At 35.1% G+C, this 17773-nt stretch overlaps 1 protein-coding gene across 2 annotated transcripts in view; it reads right to left on the minus strand.

The window, feature by feature from the left end:
• Positions 1-1616: 1616 nt before the first annotated feature.
• Positions 1617-17773, minus strand: part of LOC128550090 (uncharacterized) — a 49617-nt gene continuing 33460 nt past the window's right edge. Inside the window, exons 2-4 of one of the 2 annotated variants that reach the window (XM_053528229.1) lie at positions 8282-8350; positions 7227-7316; positions 1617-4303 (exon numbers count right to left, since the gene is read on the minus strand). In XM_053528229.1, coding sequence (XP_053384204.1) covers positions 4169-4303; positions 7227-7316; positions 8282-8350 — 294 coding nt within the window. In that variant the 3' untranslated portion in view covers positions 1617-4168. Of the gene's footprint in view, positions 4304-5712; positions 6669-7226; positions 7317-8281; positions 8351-17773 lie in introns of those variants that run through there. The other variant, XM_053528230.1, reaches the window with a different exon arrangement.

The following is a 17773-nucleotide window of genomic DNA, read 5'->3' on the forward strand; positions in this document are numbered from 1 at the left end:
TTCTAATCAAACTTGATTTGTAGCATCTTTATTAGGCCCGCAGCCAACTTTGTTCAGCTGGGACATTTGACCCCTTTTAGAGGCTGCTAGAGCTAAAACTAGAAATGCCTTTGACTTCATCTCAGTGTTGTAATATTTTCTGGTTCTTCGGGATCATTGATTTCAATTCATTTAGTTTTGAAGATTGAATACCGCTTAAGCCGGTGCTAGTGGGCGTGGGCAGTGTTGCATTTTCCATTACTGCTTATGAACAGACTCAATCAAACCGAGTCTGCAATTTTGACTGTTTGCCTTGTTTTCGGTGCTTCTGAGGGATCTACTTTCCAGATTTTATTTATACAGCGTCTCATGAACAGCTTGGTGGATCTTTGTCATACTTGGTCTGGAGCATCATTATAAGGTCCTCTTCCAAATTTATTTATATAGGAACTTGGGCCCTATTAGGGACCACTATAGCTAAAAGTAGATATGCCTTTCTTCGCATTAACCACTAAAATGTAATGGATTTTTATCAAACTCGATGTGTAACAATAACGTAAGGTCTCCTGCTATTTTGTTACAAATGGGGATAGGGACCAATTTAGCTAAAAATATAAACACGTTTAATGACCTCTTCTCATGAACCGCGTCATGAATCTTCATCAAACTACTGCTGTAATTATTCGTCTAAGGATAAACGAAACAAAATTGCAACCCTACGAAACCTTTGCGAAAAATTAAAAGAGAACCATTTAAATTGTTAAAGTGCGGTGTTTAGTTTTGCAGTTTGAAAAATGTTAGATGAAAGATGAATGTTAGATGAAAAATTCATAAACTTCTTTCCTTATTACAATTCGCCGACTATCATTTTTAAAGATATTTCTTGTTACCAATGTTTACGATGAAAATTGAGAAGCGTTTATAACGTTTTACTCAACATAGACTGCCTCGATTATAAATATGTGTATTTAAACGCATATTGAGCACTAAATCCTCCATAGCGCTACTGATAGCGACAGCGGAAAATTTCTTTATTGCCGCGGCGGTCCGGGTTCGATTCTCGACGCAGTCATCATTTTTCTTGATTTGGCATTTTAAAAATAGTTTGAAAACAAAAACTCATATTTTAATGTTCATAATATGGCCAAACTTCATTATGAAAGAAAAAAAAATCTGGATGTCAGTGCCTTTAAGTTTATGAAATGTATCCCGATTTGAAAATGTGTATCAAATAAATAAACAAAAGAAAACAAAATAAACGAATAGATAATTGAAGAAATAAATTTCAAGTACTAGTAGTAGTATCTTCGAATTTCGGTTGTTACCATTATGTTTAAATATAAGGTCAAACTTGACGTTTGGACACTACGTTAAACGGTCGCGTCATTGTACAACATCAGTATATGTTGTTTTTATCATGATGTACGCGTGAAGATACATAAAATATTTGCCCAGACTTTCCACCTTGAGAAACGTACCTGTATAATTGATACAATTCAGCTGTATGCATGCTAATTATGTAAGCTATCGGTCAGTGTTTAACTACGGTCCATCCGCCCTAGGCACAGATAAGCATAACCGCTGCTAACCCTCATACCTCCATTATTAATAAGAGGAAAGAACAGTCAAAATAAACATTTGTTTGATTATTGTTTAATTTGATGAATTGCTAATGTAAACTTCATTTACTTCACAAAAAACACATTTTACGTATGATTGTATCGTTATACATTGACAATGTGCGTATCCGAATACAAAATATTGCTATTAATACTTGAAAAAAAAACATGGTTATTTTACCTGTCTTATTCTGTCGTTTAATTTGTATGAACCTCGCAAAAGTATTCATTTCTTTAAATTTCTTTTATTTACATAACATTTCCATGTGTCAGCTATATACTATCTTTTATACATTGCACATGATCTGCTTCCCGGCCATTCTAACAACTGTGACGTCGTCTAAGAAATGTTCTCTCTGACTACACGCGGACATCGTCAAAACAGATGCACGTTATCAATAAGCGGTGTTTGGCACCTTTCTTTTCAAGATTCATACAAATGAACGTCATGATTTTTCAAAGGAATGAATAGGTTGAATGTAAATTTATAACCATGTAACATATAATAACGTTGACTAAATACTTTCAAAAATAAGTGCTGCAATCTTAATACTGCGTGAGTTTACTCCAGAATATTCCATAGGAACTATGATCTTTAATATTTAGTTTACACAAGTGATACTGCAACAATTATTTTCTACATTTTATAAGCAATAAATAATTATGAAGAGAATTTTTCTCGAGCCTCCGAAACCATAAATGAAAGCTGTTACACTAGGAAATCTGACAATAAATGTCCATGGATTCCATTACACAATTAATAACGAGGGTGCTTCAATAAACTCTGTCAGTAATCATCAGTGCCTTCCACAGAAACTAATGTACTAATGGTTAAAAACTGTCAAGGGGTCAAAATAGTTTTCAAGACAGTAACCATCCAAGCAGGTCTGTTGTTGTAGCAACAAAAGAAAAAAAAACTGCTGCGTTAAAGTGTTTGGTAGAAGAAGATAGTCGATGTACTATTTCCGAAACAGCTCACACAATAAGTGTCTATGAAGATACCGGCCATCATATTCTGACTGGACGTTTGAAATTAAAGAAAGCTTGTGCTAGATGTGTCCCTCATTTGTTCACACTAGACCAAAATGTCAAGAGCTTACACTGCAAAAAACAATTGTTGAAAAAAATATAATAAATATAATCCCAAGAAAATTATAAGATGCTCATTAGGACTGGATCTTGGGTCCATTATTTTGAGCCCCAGTGACACATAAATAACAATGCATGCAGAAAGGACAAAAAAGTAGGAAGAATCCATTATATGTTATTTCTTAAATTCTAATTGCCCCGTAGTTCAAGTTTCTTTCTGTGAGGGTAAGCCTATACAAGTTCTACAAAAATAAAGTATGCACAGCCGTCGAAACATCTATGACAAATGGCCAAGTAAAAGTTTGAAAGACATACAAATTATTCATGACAATGCGTTCGCCCACAAAAGTAAAATTGTATGATCATTCTTGCAACAAGAAAAGGTTATTCAAGTTGAGCACATACACACACCTTATTCTCCTAACCTAAGTCCCTCTGTGTGTTCCTGTTTACCTTGCAAAATGCTCGAAGTAAACGCTGTACCACTAGAAGTGCCCTTGGTTCTGCAATTTTCCAATACCAAAGGGATAGTACTTTGCAGCATTTAGGTCATGACTCCAAATAGTGCTTCTGTGCAGGGACGTGAAAAATGACTTGATCAGATTGATAATTTAAGCATATGAAGATCAATGACAGAAATTACTGAATCTACGGTCGCCTTTATCAAGAATTATATGTTATTTTTCAATGACAACTTTAACTCAAAATTATTGAAAACTGCAAAACAATTATTGTTGCATTTGTCTTAACATTGTGAACATTGTGAAAAAGGATATTATTAAATATGCTTTGACAAACGTAGTAGGACTTTGTCACAAAATCTACGACACGATTTGTATTGCATTGTTTTTGAGAAAACGATCATGTGATATATTAAAAATGCAGTTTAAAATTGTTAATATTGTAATATGTTATATTGTGCTGAACATGTGGTGTTGTTAATGAGTATCCATAACACGAAAAATGTTGCATTATTCATGACAATTTTTCATGATTTTTTTACACAAGCCATCGGATATAGTTAGCTAGTATGAAATGTGTGATATTTACTATGAAATTTGTGGATGCAATATTACTCATTACAATTATATACAAAAATTGCGATGGTAGATATACGTTCATGAAAACTGTGACACGACTATAAATGAGGCAGTTATACAACTAATATCACATGATCCATTGAATATTGGCCAGTAACCTGTTACAACTTTAACAGAATATGTTAGCAACGATATTATCAACAAACAATGTAGCTTCATGATATTTGTGACATAAAATGAATTTTGTCAATTAGGAATATTTTTCTTGACAATTGAATACAATTATTTCGAAACATTCTCGTGTCATTTTAAAAGAACCTTTGTGGTATTTTTCTCCATGAAAACCATATCACATGTAATGAAGAAATGTTAGAAAATTTGTGACACGATCAATGTCGCATTGATAAGAAATATATGACATGATTTCAAAATATGACACTCTTAAGAAGTCTGTGACACGGTTAATGTCCCATTGTTCAGGAAAACTGTTCCAGTAATATTACAGTGACAGTCAGGCGATAGTGGCATCTTGAACTGTATAAGAAGAACGAAGTATGTCACCATCATGCCTGCTACCTGAAAATTAATAATCATGAATCATTAAACTCCATGTGAATACCATACAAATTATAAGAGTATAGTCTTTTTTGGCATGGCTTTGTCTCAATTTATTACATTCTAGAAAACATTATCAAATTTAATTTGAAAAGAAAAACAAAACAATACTAGTATCTTACCAATGCTTGTATTTTTGATAGAAGTTTCAAAATTAAGAAAGAATGTACATGACTGCGACGTCGGCTTTAAAACCAACTTTACATATACGTAGAATCAAGAATAGACAAATGTAAGTAAAGTGCCTACTTTATATCAGTTTAGCATTTGGTAAATATATAGCCTATGTATTTTGGTATATCAAAAAGGATTTAAGATTCCGAGCGAACTCTGAATACATCGTTGCAAGTTAAGCACACATACACGCACGCACGCACGCATGGATGCATATACAACACGGAACATAACATTAATAAAACTCAGACTCTCAATTACTTGTTTAGGTATCTATGTAATAATTTAATAATCAGAAATACGATTGATAAAGCCATATGAAATGCAGTGCCGCTTCTTGATGAAATGTTTTATATTATTTTATTTCTTTAATTGTTTTATGTTTGCCACTCCGTTCTAGTCAATTTCGGTGATTTTGACAGGCTCAGGTGTTTCAAGTTTTTGTACCGACCTTCTAAACAGTTAATTTTACCCCTTTTAGTACTAAAACAACAGTTTTTGTTTAATTAGCAAAGTAGCTGTTGCCTGACGGCAAGTGCACTTTGCAATACTCATGCAATTATCTGAAACATTAATAGCTAGATTGATAAAGTGCATTAACAGTTGTGTGAAAAATGTTACCATAGACATTGAGTTTTTGTATCGTAGAAGAATTACCTATACTCATCAGGTGCATCAATATTATGAGGCAAGGAACAGACATGCCTTGTTCTGTTTCGTGATAAACTATACAAAACAAGGCAGTCTGAAAGACAGCTAAATCCCCCGCCACTGCTATGGATAGTGAAAGGGTAAACCTTTGGTTTTAGCTGTGACCTTGACCTTGAACTGACATGGCTGACTCATGAATTCTGCACAACGTCTTGATCAGGTGATCATTTGACCAAAGTTTCATGAAAATCCTTCAAGGGGTTTAGGAGATACAGAGCTGAAACCTTTGACCTTCAGTTGTGACCTTGACCTTGAGTTGACATGGCTGACTCATGAGTTCTTGATCAGATGGTCATTTGACCCAAGTTTGATGAAATCCTTCAAGGGGTTAAGGAGATACAAAGTGGACACCAAATGGAAGGCTCAAACCTTCGACCCTCAGTTGTGACCTTAACCTTGAGCTGGCATGGTTGACTCATAATTTCTGCACATCGTTCTGATGAGGTAATCATTTGACCCAAGTTTTATAAAATTCCTTCAAGGGGTTTAGGAGATATAGAGCGGACACAAAATGGAAGGCTCAAACCTTTGACCTTCAGTTGTGACCTTGACCTTGAGCCGACATGGCTGACTCATAAGTTCTGCACATCGCCTTGATGAGGTGATCGTTTGACCCTAGTTTGATGAAAATCCTTCAAGGGGTTTAGGAGATATAGAGCGGACACAAAATGCGGGCTCAAACCTTTGACCCTAAGTTGTGACCTTGACCTTGAGCCGGCATGACTGAGTCATGGGTTCTGCATATCGTCTTGATGAGGTGATCATTTGACCCAAGTTTTATAAAATTCCTTCAAGGGGTTTAAGAGATATAGAGCGGACACAAAATGGAAGGCTCAAACATTTGACCTTGAGTTGTGACCTTGACCTTGAGCCGGCATGGCTGACTCATGGGTTTTGCACATTGTCTTGATGAGGTGATCATTTGACCCAAGTTTTATAAAATTCCTTCAAGGGGTTTAGGAGATAAAGAGCGGACACAAAATGGCAGGCTCAAACCTTTGACTTTGAGTTGTGACCTTGACCTCGAATCGACAAGGCTGACTCATGGGTTCTGCACATCGTCTTAATGAGGTGGTCATTTGACCCAAGTTTCATGAAAAGCCTTCAAGGGGTTTAGGAGATATGGACCGGACACGATTTTGTTACGGACGGAAGGACGGACGCAGACCATTCCTATAATCCCTCCGCCACGGCGGGGGATTAACAAAACAAAACGAATTTCACATGATATTTTAAACCCACTTAAATCAACAACAAAACGTTTCTGCTGAACGATATCTTAAATGTTTTTAATTTTTATAATCGATTTCAGTCTTCTGATAAAACATTATCATACCTTGTAAAAACACATGTTATTGTTTTGAAGAAAGCGTGGTTTATTCATGTTATGGACTCCAGCTGATTTTCATGCACTTTCTCGAGTTTTTCTAATATCTGTGTACTGGAAGAAATGTGTCAGTGAATGGGTAGTTACTACTGTCAAAACAGAACCGTTGCATAAATGTCCTGAATATTTTCTCAAGTTCTACAAACTTAATAGTCGATTGCCCCTGTTTTGCCAGTTTTCTCAAATACGACACACCTCATACCTCGACTGGCCCTAGTGTGTCTTTAAGGTCTCATAATTTTTCTGGCACCATTTTGTAAATTTTCTCAGATACGACAGTGCCAGTTCTCTCAAGTATTGAAAACTTAATACCTCGATTTTTTAAAATATGGCAAACCTCATTCCTGGTCATCATGTGCCAGCTTTCTCAAATACAACAAACGTCTTACCTCGACTTGCAGTCGTGCGCCAGTTTAGAACGACAAATGTCATACATTGACAGACCCCAGTTTACCAGCTTTATCCGGTCCTACAATTTACCAGGACCGATAAGGACCACTAAGAACCGCTAAGGAGGCACAAAGGACCACTAAGGTTTTATCAACAGGTTGACAAGATAACTGTCCTTCTTTGCATTTAGTACTTTCGTATTAAGGCTTTTAAGAAACTTACCGTAAGAATGGTTGGTTTATCGATCACAAACATTTTCATGGCCGTTAAACCAATTTGTGTGCCTGTTAGGCGGTTCAAAAACAACAACATCTGAAAACAGATTGATTAAAATGATTTGAATATTGATAATAATAATACCGTAGCATCTGAACGAAATACCGTGACAAATCTGACGGCAAAAAAAAAGAAGGTCTTGTTTATTTTCATTCTTACATGGTGATCGAAACATGTTAAAATTAAGCTGAAATTCATCCGAGCGGTAACGAACAGGGCATCATGCGACTAATTGACGTCATAATGTTCTGTTACAGACCCGTGCGTCAACCATTGTTCATCGCAGAATAAACAAGGTTTGACTTCCTTCTTTTGTTTAACTGACAACAAGTCGGGCAATGTTAGAATTATAAAATAGCCAAGATTTTTGCGTCTGATTCACCACGTTTCAGAAGTCGAACGCGTAGGAACTGAACTACGAGGGTGTTAGCCTGCATGAGAGATTACGAGGGGTGTTCGAAACCTTTTGCAAATAACACGTTTCCTGCGAGATGTTAATTAAAAGTTGATAATTTTTGTCTAGTTACCTTCAAAATTTAGCCAAAACACATCGTTTCAATCTTGAATCAGTTTACATACTCGTCTTTGGGTACGCCCATAAGAAACAGGTGAACTGCAGACCCCATATCCTGTTATCAACCTTCCGCTTGGGCTCATAAAAACATACTATCAAACACCTTTTTCTGATACCTAGGGTTCTTCTTCAGCATTTGTTTCGCCATGCTGATTTAACTTGCACGAACATTATTGTCATTGTATACAAAACAAACTATTTTTGAATCTGCCGTTCCCGAGTGCACGACATTATATGCAGTTATCAATTAAAACTTTTTCTGTAATTAACGTAAAAAAGAATATATATAGTTATAAGATCACCCATCATTTTCATCTGTTGATGACTATCTCGTAATATATTTGTAATTGTACACTCATCGGTGCTACTATTTATAATTTTCCTGCAATACTAGTATATTTTGAATTATTAAATGCTTATAATTTACCTGTAATTGTACGGCGTTTGATGTTGTTGAAAATCGAATGCTGTAGATATGGTCTAATGGAGAGTGGGCCTGAAAAAGAAAATTTTACACTGTCACTTTATTTTCTTTGATATATTACATATTATTGACAGAGACAAATGTTGCACCAATCGGCCCAGAAGGCGATCTCTGAAATTTTCAAAGGTTTGTTATGAATATATATAAACTTATGCATTTTTTGGAAAAGATTTTTGTGATCGCCCTGTGTCCGTCGTCCGTCCGTCCGTCGTCAACAAGTTGACTGTTAACACTCTAGAGGTCACAGTCTTAATGAAACTTGGTCAGACTGTTACCCTCAATAAAATCTTGGACGAGTTCGATATTGGGTCATCTGGGGTTAAAAACTAGGTCACCAGGTCAAATCAATGAAAAGCTTGTTAACACAAACTTGATCAGAGTGTTACCCTTAATAAAATCTTAGAAGAGTTTGATATTGGGTTATCTGGGGTCAAAAACTAGGTCACCAGGTCAAATCAAAGGAAAGGCTTGTTAACACTCTAGAGGTCACAATTTTGGCCCAATCTTAATGAAATTTGGTCAGAGTGTTATCCTCAATAAAGTCTTAAACGAGTTTGATACTGGGCTATCTGGAATCAAAAACTAGGTCACCAGGTGAAATCAAAGGAAAAACTTGTTAACACTGTAGAGACCACATTTATAACTGTATCTTCATGAAACTTGGTCCGAATAATAATCTTGATGATTCCAAGGTTCAGTTTGAATCTATCTGGATTATGTAGAATTAAAAACTAGGTCACCCGGTCAAATCAAAGGCAAAGCTAGTTTACACTGTAGAGGCCAAATTTATAATCATATCTTCATGAAACTTGGAAAAAATGTTAATCTTGATGATCTATAGGTCAAGTTCAAATCTGGGTTAGGTGGGATTAAAAGCTAGGTCACTAGGTCAAATCGAAGGAAAAGCTTGTTAACACTCTAGAGGCCACACTTATGACTGTATCTTCATGAAACTTATTCAGAATGTTAAACTTGATAATCTTTAGGTCACGTTTGAATCTGGGTCAAGTCAGGTCAAAAACTATGTCACAGGATCAAATCAAAGGAAAAGCTAGTTAACACTTTAGATGCCACATTTTTGACCATATCTTAATGAAACTTGGTCAGAATCTTTATCTTGATGATCTATAGGTCAAGTTTAAATCTGGGTCAGGCAGGGTCAAAAACTAGGTTACTAGGTCAAATCAAAAGAAAAGCTTGTTAACAGTCTAGAGGCCATATTTATGACTGTATCTTCATGAAACTTAGTTAAAATGTTAAACTTTATGATCTTTAGGCCAAGTTCGAATCTGGATCATGTCGGGTCAAAAACTATGTCACGGGGTCAAATCAAAGGAAACGCTAGTTAACACTTTAGAGGCCACATTTATGACCATATCTTAATAAAACTTGGTCAGAATGTTAATCTTGATGATCTTTAGGTCAATAGGTCAGTTGAGGTGTCAGGTGAGCGATACAGGGCCTTCATGGCCCTCTTGTTTAAATTACTAAGCAGGTTCAACTAATTATATATCTTTTGATAACAAAAAAGGTACAGATCACTAAAGAAAATAAAAATGCTTTTCCCATCTTCAAGTGTAAACAATGTGCCCTTTATTTGTTTGTTTTCTCCTCGTATGTTTGCTTTGTATGTGAGTTTGCGTGTGTTTGTGTGTGTGTATGTATGTGTGTGCACATCTGCGTGCTGTGGGTTTCGTTTTGGGGAGGCTGCGTTTTTGGCACGCGGCATTTCCTGTTCTATTCGATATCTATCTCTGTTCTTTTACATGTACGGATAATCTAAACCCGATGATGTATCGTATTTTATTTAGTTTTCCCTGCTTGGGGGAACAACGGCCGATTTCAATTAAAGAGTTTGGGAGGTATCAACCCGCATAACTGCATACATAAAAGGACATGAAATGAATTAAAAGCGATATATAAAAATCTATGACATTGTCCTTGTATTCAGGGAATACTGCAAAACGCAATTTAAAACTTTTGGGCATAATTTGTTACCGCTACCTGTGAGTCTTCTTCAAAAGGACAATCATTCCTTTTATTGAGCTATATCATTTTTGAAGATTTGATTTTATCCGTGAACAGATGCAAAATACCTTTCTAAAATATACAAGTTTATATACAATCTTAATATGAATAAAGTATCACAAAGCTTTATAATACCTCAAAGGGACTTGAATCCAGATCTTGAAAATGGTCTTTCTTTAAAATATTATAAAAATTAGAAAAATGAGTTTTTGTCTCTGAACTATTGTAAAAATGCTGAAAAGGAAAACAAAACAAAAAAAAATGTCTGAGCCGGGGAATCGATGCGAGCCTCGGCAATAAAAACTTTCGTATCATTTTGACCAGAGCACCACGTTTCGACCGTATATATAAAACTTTATAATAAGGCAGTTTACAGACATTTCCAATTTTGAATGTAAAGATATAGTAAAACAACAACTATTTCTCATGCGTTTCCATAACATATAACCTGTCAGTATCAGTTTCAAACCCAGAAATATAGCAATAATTTTATTTATTTATTTATTTATATTTTTTTGGCGTACGATCTGGATCAGTCCATTTAAAACATTCTTAACATTCATTTAGATTGATTTGATTGACAATATGACATTACGAAACAGGAACTTGTTTGTGAATTGCATTTTTATCACGAGTTTCAAATCAGCCCTAGAATGAGAAATGATTTAAGATTTTGTACCTCATTATCTTTAAGCATGGCTGCACATTTTTTCAAGTGTACCAGAGATCCTGCGATCTAAAACACTCACAAAATTCTCTACAAATGAAGCACACTGCGGATGCTAGTTCTGGTATATGCAACTTTAAAGTCAGGAAACCAGCTTTTCTTGCAAATGACTTGTATATAACGTTTCACTACATCTTTTTCAGTGAAATATCGAAATATTAAGAGTGGTATTTGCACAGTGAAAAACCTCAAATTTTTCACTGGTAAGAAACTATAAAATGAGTAAATGTAGACCAAACATGAAACAAATAGAAATTTGTTTGTTTTACATGTAAGATTAATATATCTTTCACTCATGAACACCGTAATCTTACATTTTCACTGGTGGCTATGCCACTCTTGAAAATGTTACATCTGGTGTTCACTCGTATAAGATATTTCTATCTAATAATGAAACAAGCAAATATCCTCTATATATTGAATGTATCTAGATGTAACTACAGAAGATAAAACAAATGCAGCTATTGAGCTTTATGTTCTTTGACTTTCGCTTTATTTTGAAATTGTGATTCTTGAAATTATAAGACATACACTATTTATGCACTGTAAGTACAAATAGTTATAAATTTTGTCTTCAAGCAATCTGACAGAAACTTGTAGGGTGACATTTCCCTGCAACCGTAAACATTAAAAATTTGTACCATGTTTCATTCAAATACTCCAAACCATAGCTTAGGTATGGCTCCGGACGGAGGGACAACGCCAAACCCTATAGCGCACCTCAGGAAGGGGATAATATATTAATACTTTCTGCCATTAAATGTAAAAACGCCTACCATGTCAGTTCTTTAGAAGACTGCCTAAAATATTCGACTAAGTAATTAGATAACATAAACTTTGATAAAGATAATTTTATTAAGAAACACTTTTTACTTTTTTTATTTACACGGATTTACATGTCACGTTTGTTTCTGATGAAGAAATTGTCAAGGTAACGGATCATGATCTTTATTCTCAACACACACCTTATAATTAGGTCGGCATGGTTGCACGTTTTTGCTCAGCAATTTACGTGTTGGACCCTAAATGGTCTTGATCTCAATGCACAATGGTTACATTAAAACGACAGAGGTGAAAGATATACTGAGCACTTCATCTCAATATGTAACATGTTTTAACAAGATTATCCAAATGTCCTTTCAAAAGCATAGAACTATATGTACGACCTTGACCAAGAACCAACTTTGCTGGCACCTGTGTTATATGTATGTCAGGCACTATTTCAGTCGCTATTACGAAAGGACACGACTGGGCATAACACAAATTGTACTCTGATGAAAAAAAAACTCTAATTTAATAACAAATACGCGATACTTGTCTTCATATACAGAAGTAAGTTATATTTACATGTAGTTTACTTTCCATAATTTCACTATCTTTCTTATCAGCAGTTCCTTACCCACGTTAAAACGAAGCCGGAATAGTGAATTTGGTGAAATATCCAACAAGATATTATATATCTGTTTTGTATCTTAAATTTGTAAAAATAGAAAAGTGTTTTGGAAATATTTAAAAATCCGGACCAATACCGATGACAATGCTTTACTTGCTACCACCAAAAGTTCATTTTTCCTAAAATGATTCCTTAGATATTCGTAATTAACAAGACCAACTGAGCAACATCAAAGTATGAAATGGTGATTGTCAGGTATAATTTGATGTTGTTTTTTTTTCAAGGAATTTATAAAGATCATCAAAATGTGAAAATTTCTTAATATGAAAGACCTCCTAGGGTTAGCGGTATTTCACCACAAGTGAGATAATAATTTTGGTATGAAGATGTTTACGTATGTCAAGTAAACCATTTTGTAATCAAAAAAGTCATTATTCAAAATCAGATATTAGTCTTTGGCAGGTGCAAGCTCTACGCGCCATAATCGGGAAGAAAATGTCGATTTTATGATAACTGAAATTGTCAAGGAGCAATTAGAGCAAATATATTTTACACTGTATCCCTAAATATATACAAATGATGAATAAAGCCTTCGTGCGTTCAAGCACACAACCATGACTTTTTTTTTCATTTTCAAACTGAAAAGTTTGCGGAAGTTTTATAGAGTCTGGTTGCATATTCAAGTCCACAAGATGCGCGTCTGCTACAATGCATGCAGTTAAAAATCTTCTATGCAACAATCTGGTATTAAAGGAACTACCCAAATTCCTTGTAGGTCAGCTAAAATGCAGCATTTCCACAACAAATCTATTTTATGTCTGTCTTTGCTGATACAAGAAATGGCATCGGACTTTGCTGTATGTAGGAAAAGAAATTGTTTAATCATAAGAACAGTATTTCTCTCAAATGTGAATAAACTTCAGCACAATTTCACGTGAGATCAGTTTGGTATAACTGGAAATTACTGCAACTTCTAAAACCAAAGTCACACGTACCCTTTTATATTGAACAATTTTATTCCTGATAAGTAGTGGAATACATCACCTATAATGAGTGAAAAGTAAGGCATGATGTATTCTAGAATTATAAATAGCATGTATGATTAATGAGAAATGAAATATTCTTTTTAACAAATGCAACAGATTCATCCGAAGTGAAGCTTGGAATGTATGAAAACTTCTTACACATTTTGTGTATTTATCTATCTCTACCCCTTTATAGTAGTATAGTTATGTAGATGTCGACTTTCGGAGGACTACATGAACCGATGTCATTCTGGAATCGGGTGCATGCATAGGAATCAGTCAATAACCCTTAGCATGCTGGAGAAGATTGATTTTGCCTATGCGACCAGTAGTCTGATCATGATCTGCACTGTTCGCTATTCAGTCAGTATCTTTTTGGTAAGCATCCCTTTTCACAGTGTGTATGCATATCGGATCCCTCTCTGTGGTAAATGAGAAAACGGATCGCTCTCTGTTCGCGCACAGGACACTCTCTCTGTGGTAAACAATGAACTCCAACGTCAGTGAGCTCGGAAAATCGCAATTTTCGTCCTGAACACTTTTTGAGCACAAAAAAGCATATGTACAACGGGAATACGTATCTATTTACCATTGCTTTTTTATCCTTACATTTGTTTTATCATTTGACACAAGTCCAAACAGAGATGGAATGTAGACGAAGGGTTCTGGCTTGGATGAACATCGTGCGATGTTATTGAAACTTAAATACGACTTTCCTTGAATATAGCAAATATCTAGTACCTTAGATGTGAAGTCGTTGATCCCATCTTACTTGTAAATACACTTTCTGTGGTTATTTTCATCATTTTTCCTTAAAAACGCCCTACTTTCGATTTCGTTAATGCGCGGGATCCCTCTCAGTCGGTGCAATTTTGCCTCACAGGATCCCTCTTGAATCTCTGCACCCCGCACGGGAACCCTCTTCGACAAAATTTTCTATCGGCACCGGCACCCTCAACTTCAATGTTAGAATTTTGAGATGGTATTCTTATTGAAAACAACATCTTTTTCTAAGGGAAATAAATCATGGTGTTTTTACTTCCCTTAATATGCCTTTAAATTGAAAATAAATCGGCAATTTCACATAACATGCATCCCGGTCCAGGAACTGGAAATTTCTGAGATGCTCATGGGTGTCTCCCACCTGACTAAGAGGCCTGTACTAGTTCTTCCCATGAATGGCGGCTTCGCGTGTATCGATGCTATACACCGGACACGTTAAAGAACCAGACTGTCTATTCGCAAAGAGCAAGGCTAAGTTAGCTGGACAGGTCTGTATCTCTCTCTGTTCTCTCTGTCTGTACTGGGGGCTTTATCTCACTCTGTCCCTCTGGTCAGATCGCTCTGTGTCTGTACTAGTAGAGGATGATTTTCGCGCCCTGTGTGGCTGCGTTTGCTATATGTAAAGCGCCTTTGAACGTGTTTATCGTGAAACGGGCGTTATATAAATCTGGTATAATAATAATAATGATATTTAAATTTTATTATCAAATTTACCTATACCTTATAGTGATACTCAAGTAACTTTTAAACTAGAATTTGTATAATTTGATTTGATACAAAGAGGGGCCATTCATGCATAGCTAGTCTGAAAAGGGGGCATTCAGCGACACATCTGTACCATAACAAACCCCCGTCCGCCCGGGCACACACGTCTGGATTATTACTCTCCGATGAGTTACATTGGTACCGGAAACATCGATATTTTTCCATACACTGACGCCTGACTTTCATATAGGATGCTTGGCGTAACTTGATTGAATGCGTGTCGTGGCATTAATTCTTTTATTTAGTTCAGTATTGTCAATCCTATTCAGACTATTGAACAAATTTATAGTAGTTACATTACAATATATGCGTATGTAATAAAAAGGTTATCATCTTTGCATCGGTAAATATGCACTCGTTCTTTAGCGGAAGAATATTGCGCTCCTAAAGTCGTGCAATCTATTTCCTCTGCAAAACTCGTGCATAGCTAATAACCTATAATTATTGTGGTGCTTTTAAATACGAACACCATCTCATAACTCTAACACTGAAATTAAATTGAGAGGGCGCCAGTGCTGATAGAAAATTAAATGTGTCCGAGAGGGTTCCCGTGCCGTGTGCAGAGATTCAAGAGGGATCCTGTGAGGCAAAATTGAGCCGACTGAGAGGGATCCCGTGCATTTACGAAATCGAAAGTAGAGCGGGTTTTTTTAGGAAATATGATGAAAATAACCACATATTGTGTATATACAAATAAGATGGGATCAACGGCTTTACATCTAAGATATTTGATACTTGCTATAATCAAGGAAAGTCGTATTTAAGTTTCATAAACTTCGCACGATGTTCATTCGAGCCAGTGCCTCCGGCTACATTTCATCTTCGTTTGGACTTGTGTCAACTGATAACACAAATGTAACGATAACAAGGCATTGGTATATAGCTACGTCTTCCCGTGGTTTATATGTTTTTGTGCACAAACCTGTGTTCAGAACGAAAATTTTGATTTTCTGAGCTCACTGACGTTGGAGTTCATTGTTTACCACAAAGAGTGTCATTTTCCACAGAGAGGAGTCCGATATGCATATACACCGTGCTTTTAACAGTTCAATTGTACTGTCCAAATTGAAAGATGGACAAGTTCATTATAAAAATGTAGCAGGGTTAAACATACTTCATCTAATCGATTACTGATAACTTCTCCTATCATGTGTGTAAAGTACTACGATCTCTGTTATTAATTACTAATAATATCATAACAAAAGTAATTTCTCCGCAATTAATATATACTATTAAAGTTGTCGGATTAACTGATTTTTAAAAAAAATAAAACCAACCGAGAAAATAAAAACTATTTAGAACATTTTTTTTATAAAAAAAATTGTAATTGAAAACTCATCTGCGATAGGAGGTTTCATACATAAATGCCAAGAAAAGACGATCCGTTTTCTTGCGAAAGTCTTAAGAAAATAGAAACAGGTCAGACCATAAAAGAAAGATGATGTAGACTTTAAGAATAATTTCTAACTGAAAAGCACGTTTTCTGTACTGTTTATTTCATATTCATATAATTTATTGATTAACTGAACTTTTGATGAAAAAATACCCGTAGGGAAATGTTTCCAGCAAAGCACTGATTTTAACAAGCCGCTCCCTCATTTGGTGATGCGGAGATACTATTTTTGAATCTACTGAGCCTCAGTTTTTAATATCTTAAAGGTCAAATGCATGTACAGTACAATTTGAATGGCAACATCTTCGTCTTCGTTATCTTACTAGCTAACAAGCCCTCTTTAGATCTTTCTGCTGAAATGAGATCTTAGTTATTCGAAATTTTGATAGCATAGAACTAGTTTGCTCTAGTTTTATTACAATAACAAATAAAAAATGTAAAAGATGAAACGGTCAACACACAATGAAATATGCCTTTATAGTTCCAGAAAGTCTAAATGTGCCCTTTCTTTCTTATTTTTCTGATCAGCAGTGATAGTTAATATACTATAGGTTTTCGAGTTGTCATATATAACACAGAAACACTTTGAAGAAACATTTGTAATGACTGAAATAATTAAGGTGAAATAATTCACAATCGGAATTGCCACTATGCATGCAACCAATATGTTATGACATACATCGGTGGATACTTAACGAAAACTTCCATTCGTTCACTAAAATCAAGTTTGAGTAAGTGTTCTATCGACTTGGTCATGGTGTTTGCAAATATACAGCTTTTATGCCCAAATACTAGATAGTTAAGGAAGAAATGTACAAAGTGCTTGCTATAAAGGAAAAAAGCAGCCACTTAATCAAGAACTGTGCAGCTAAAATTAAAGCTAAATATTCAGTTTGCTTAAAACATCTATGTTCTGTTATAGCTGATTAAAACTGAACACTGTATTTCAGTTTTGTATTATAAAAGCAAGGAATAACGGTATAATGAAATGTGGCAAAACTGTAGATTTTCTAATAAACTTTAGAAATTAGGTAAAATTTGATTCTTACTATGTCCAAATATTGACACTCTTAAAAGAAATATTTGTTTGAAAAAGTGTTTCAGATTCCCAAGCAATTGATGCTAATTTCTTTGTCTACAGAAGCAGAAAATGGCTTCGTTCATGGCAGTCTCTGAATTTGGAATATCTACAGATTAAATTTGGATAAGAATAATGTTCCTGCTGGTGAAATCATAAAAAAAATCTTCTCAGCTTCTAAAACGTAAAATCTACAAGGTTACATATTAATGTGGTTCTCTAAAAGAAAATAAAAAATAAGCA

This window comes from Mercenaria mercenaria, chromosome 17, assembly GCF_021730395.1.
Source record: "Mercenaria mercenaria strain notata chromosome 17, MADL_Memer_1, whole genome shotgun sequence".
In the NCBI taxonomy this organism is placed as follows: domain Eukaryota; kingdom Metazoa; phylum Mollusca; class Bivalvia; order Venerida; family Veneridae; genus Mercenaria; species Mercenaria mercenaria.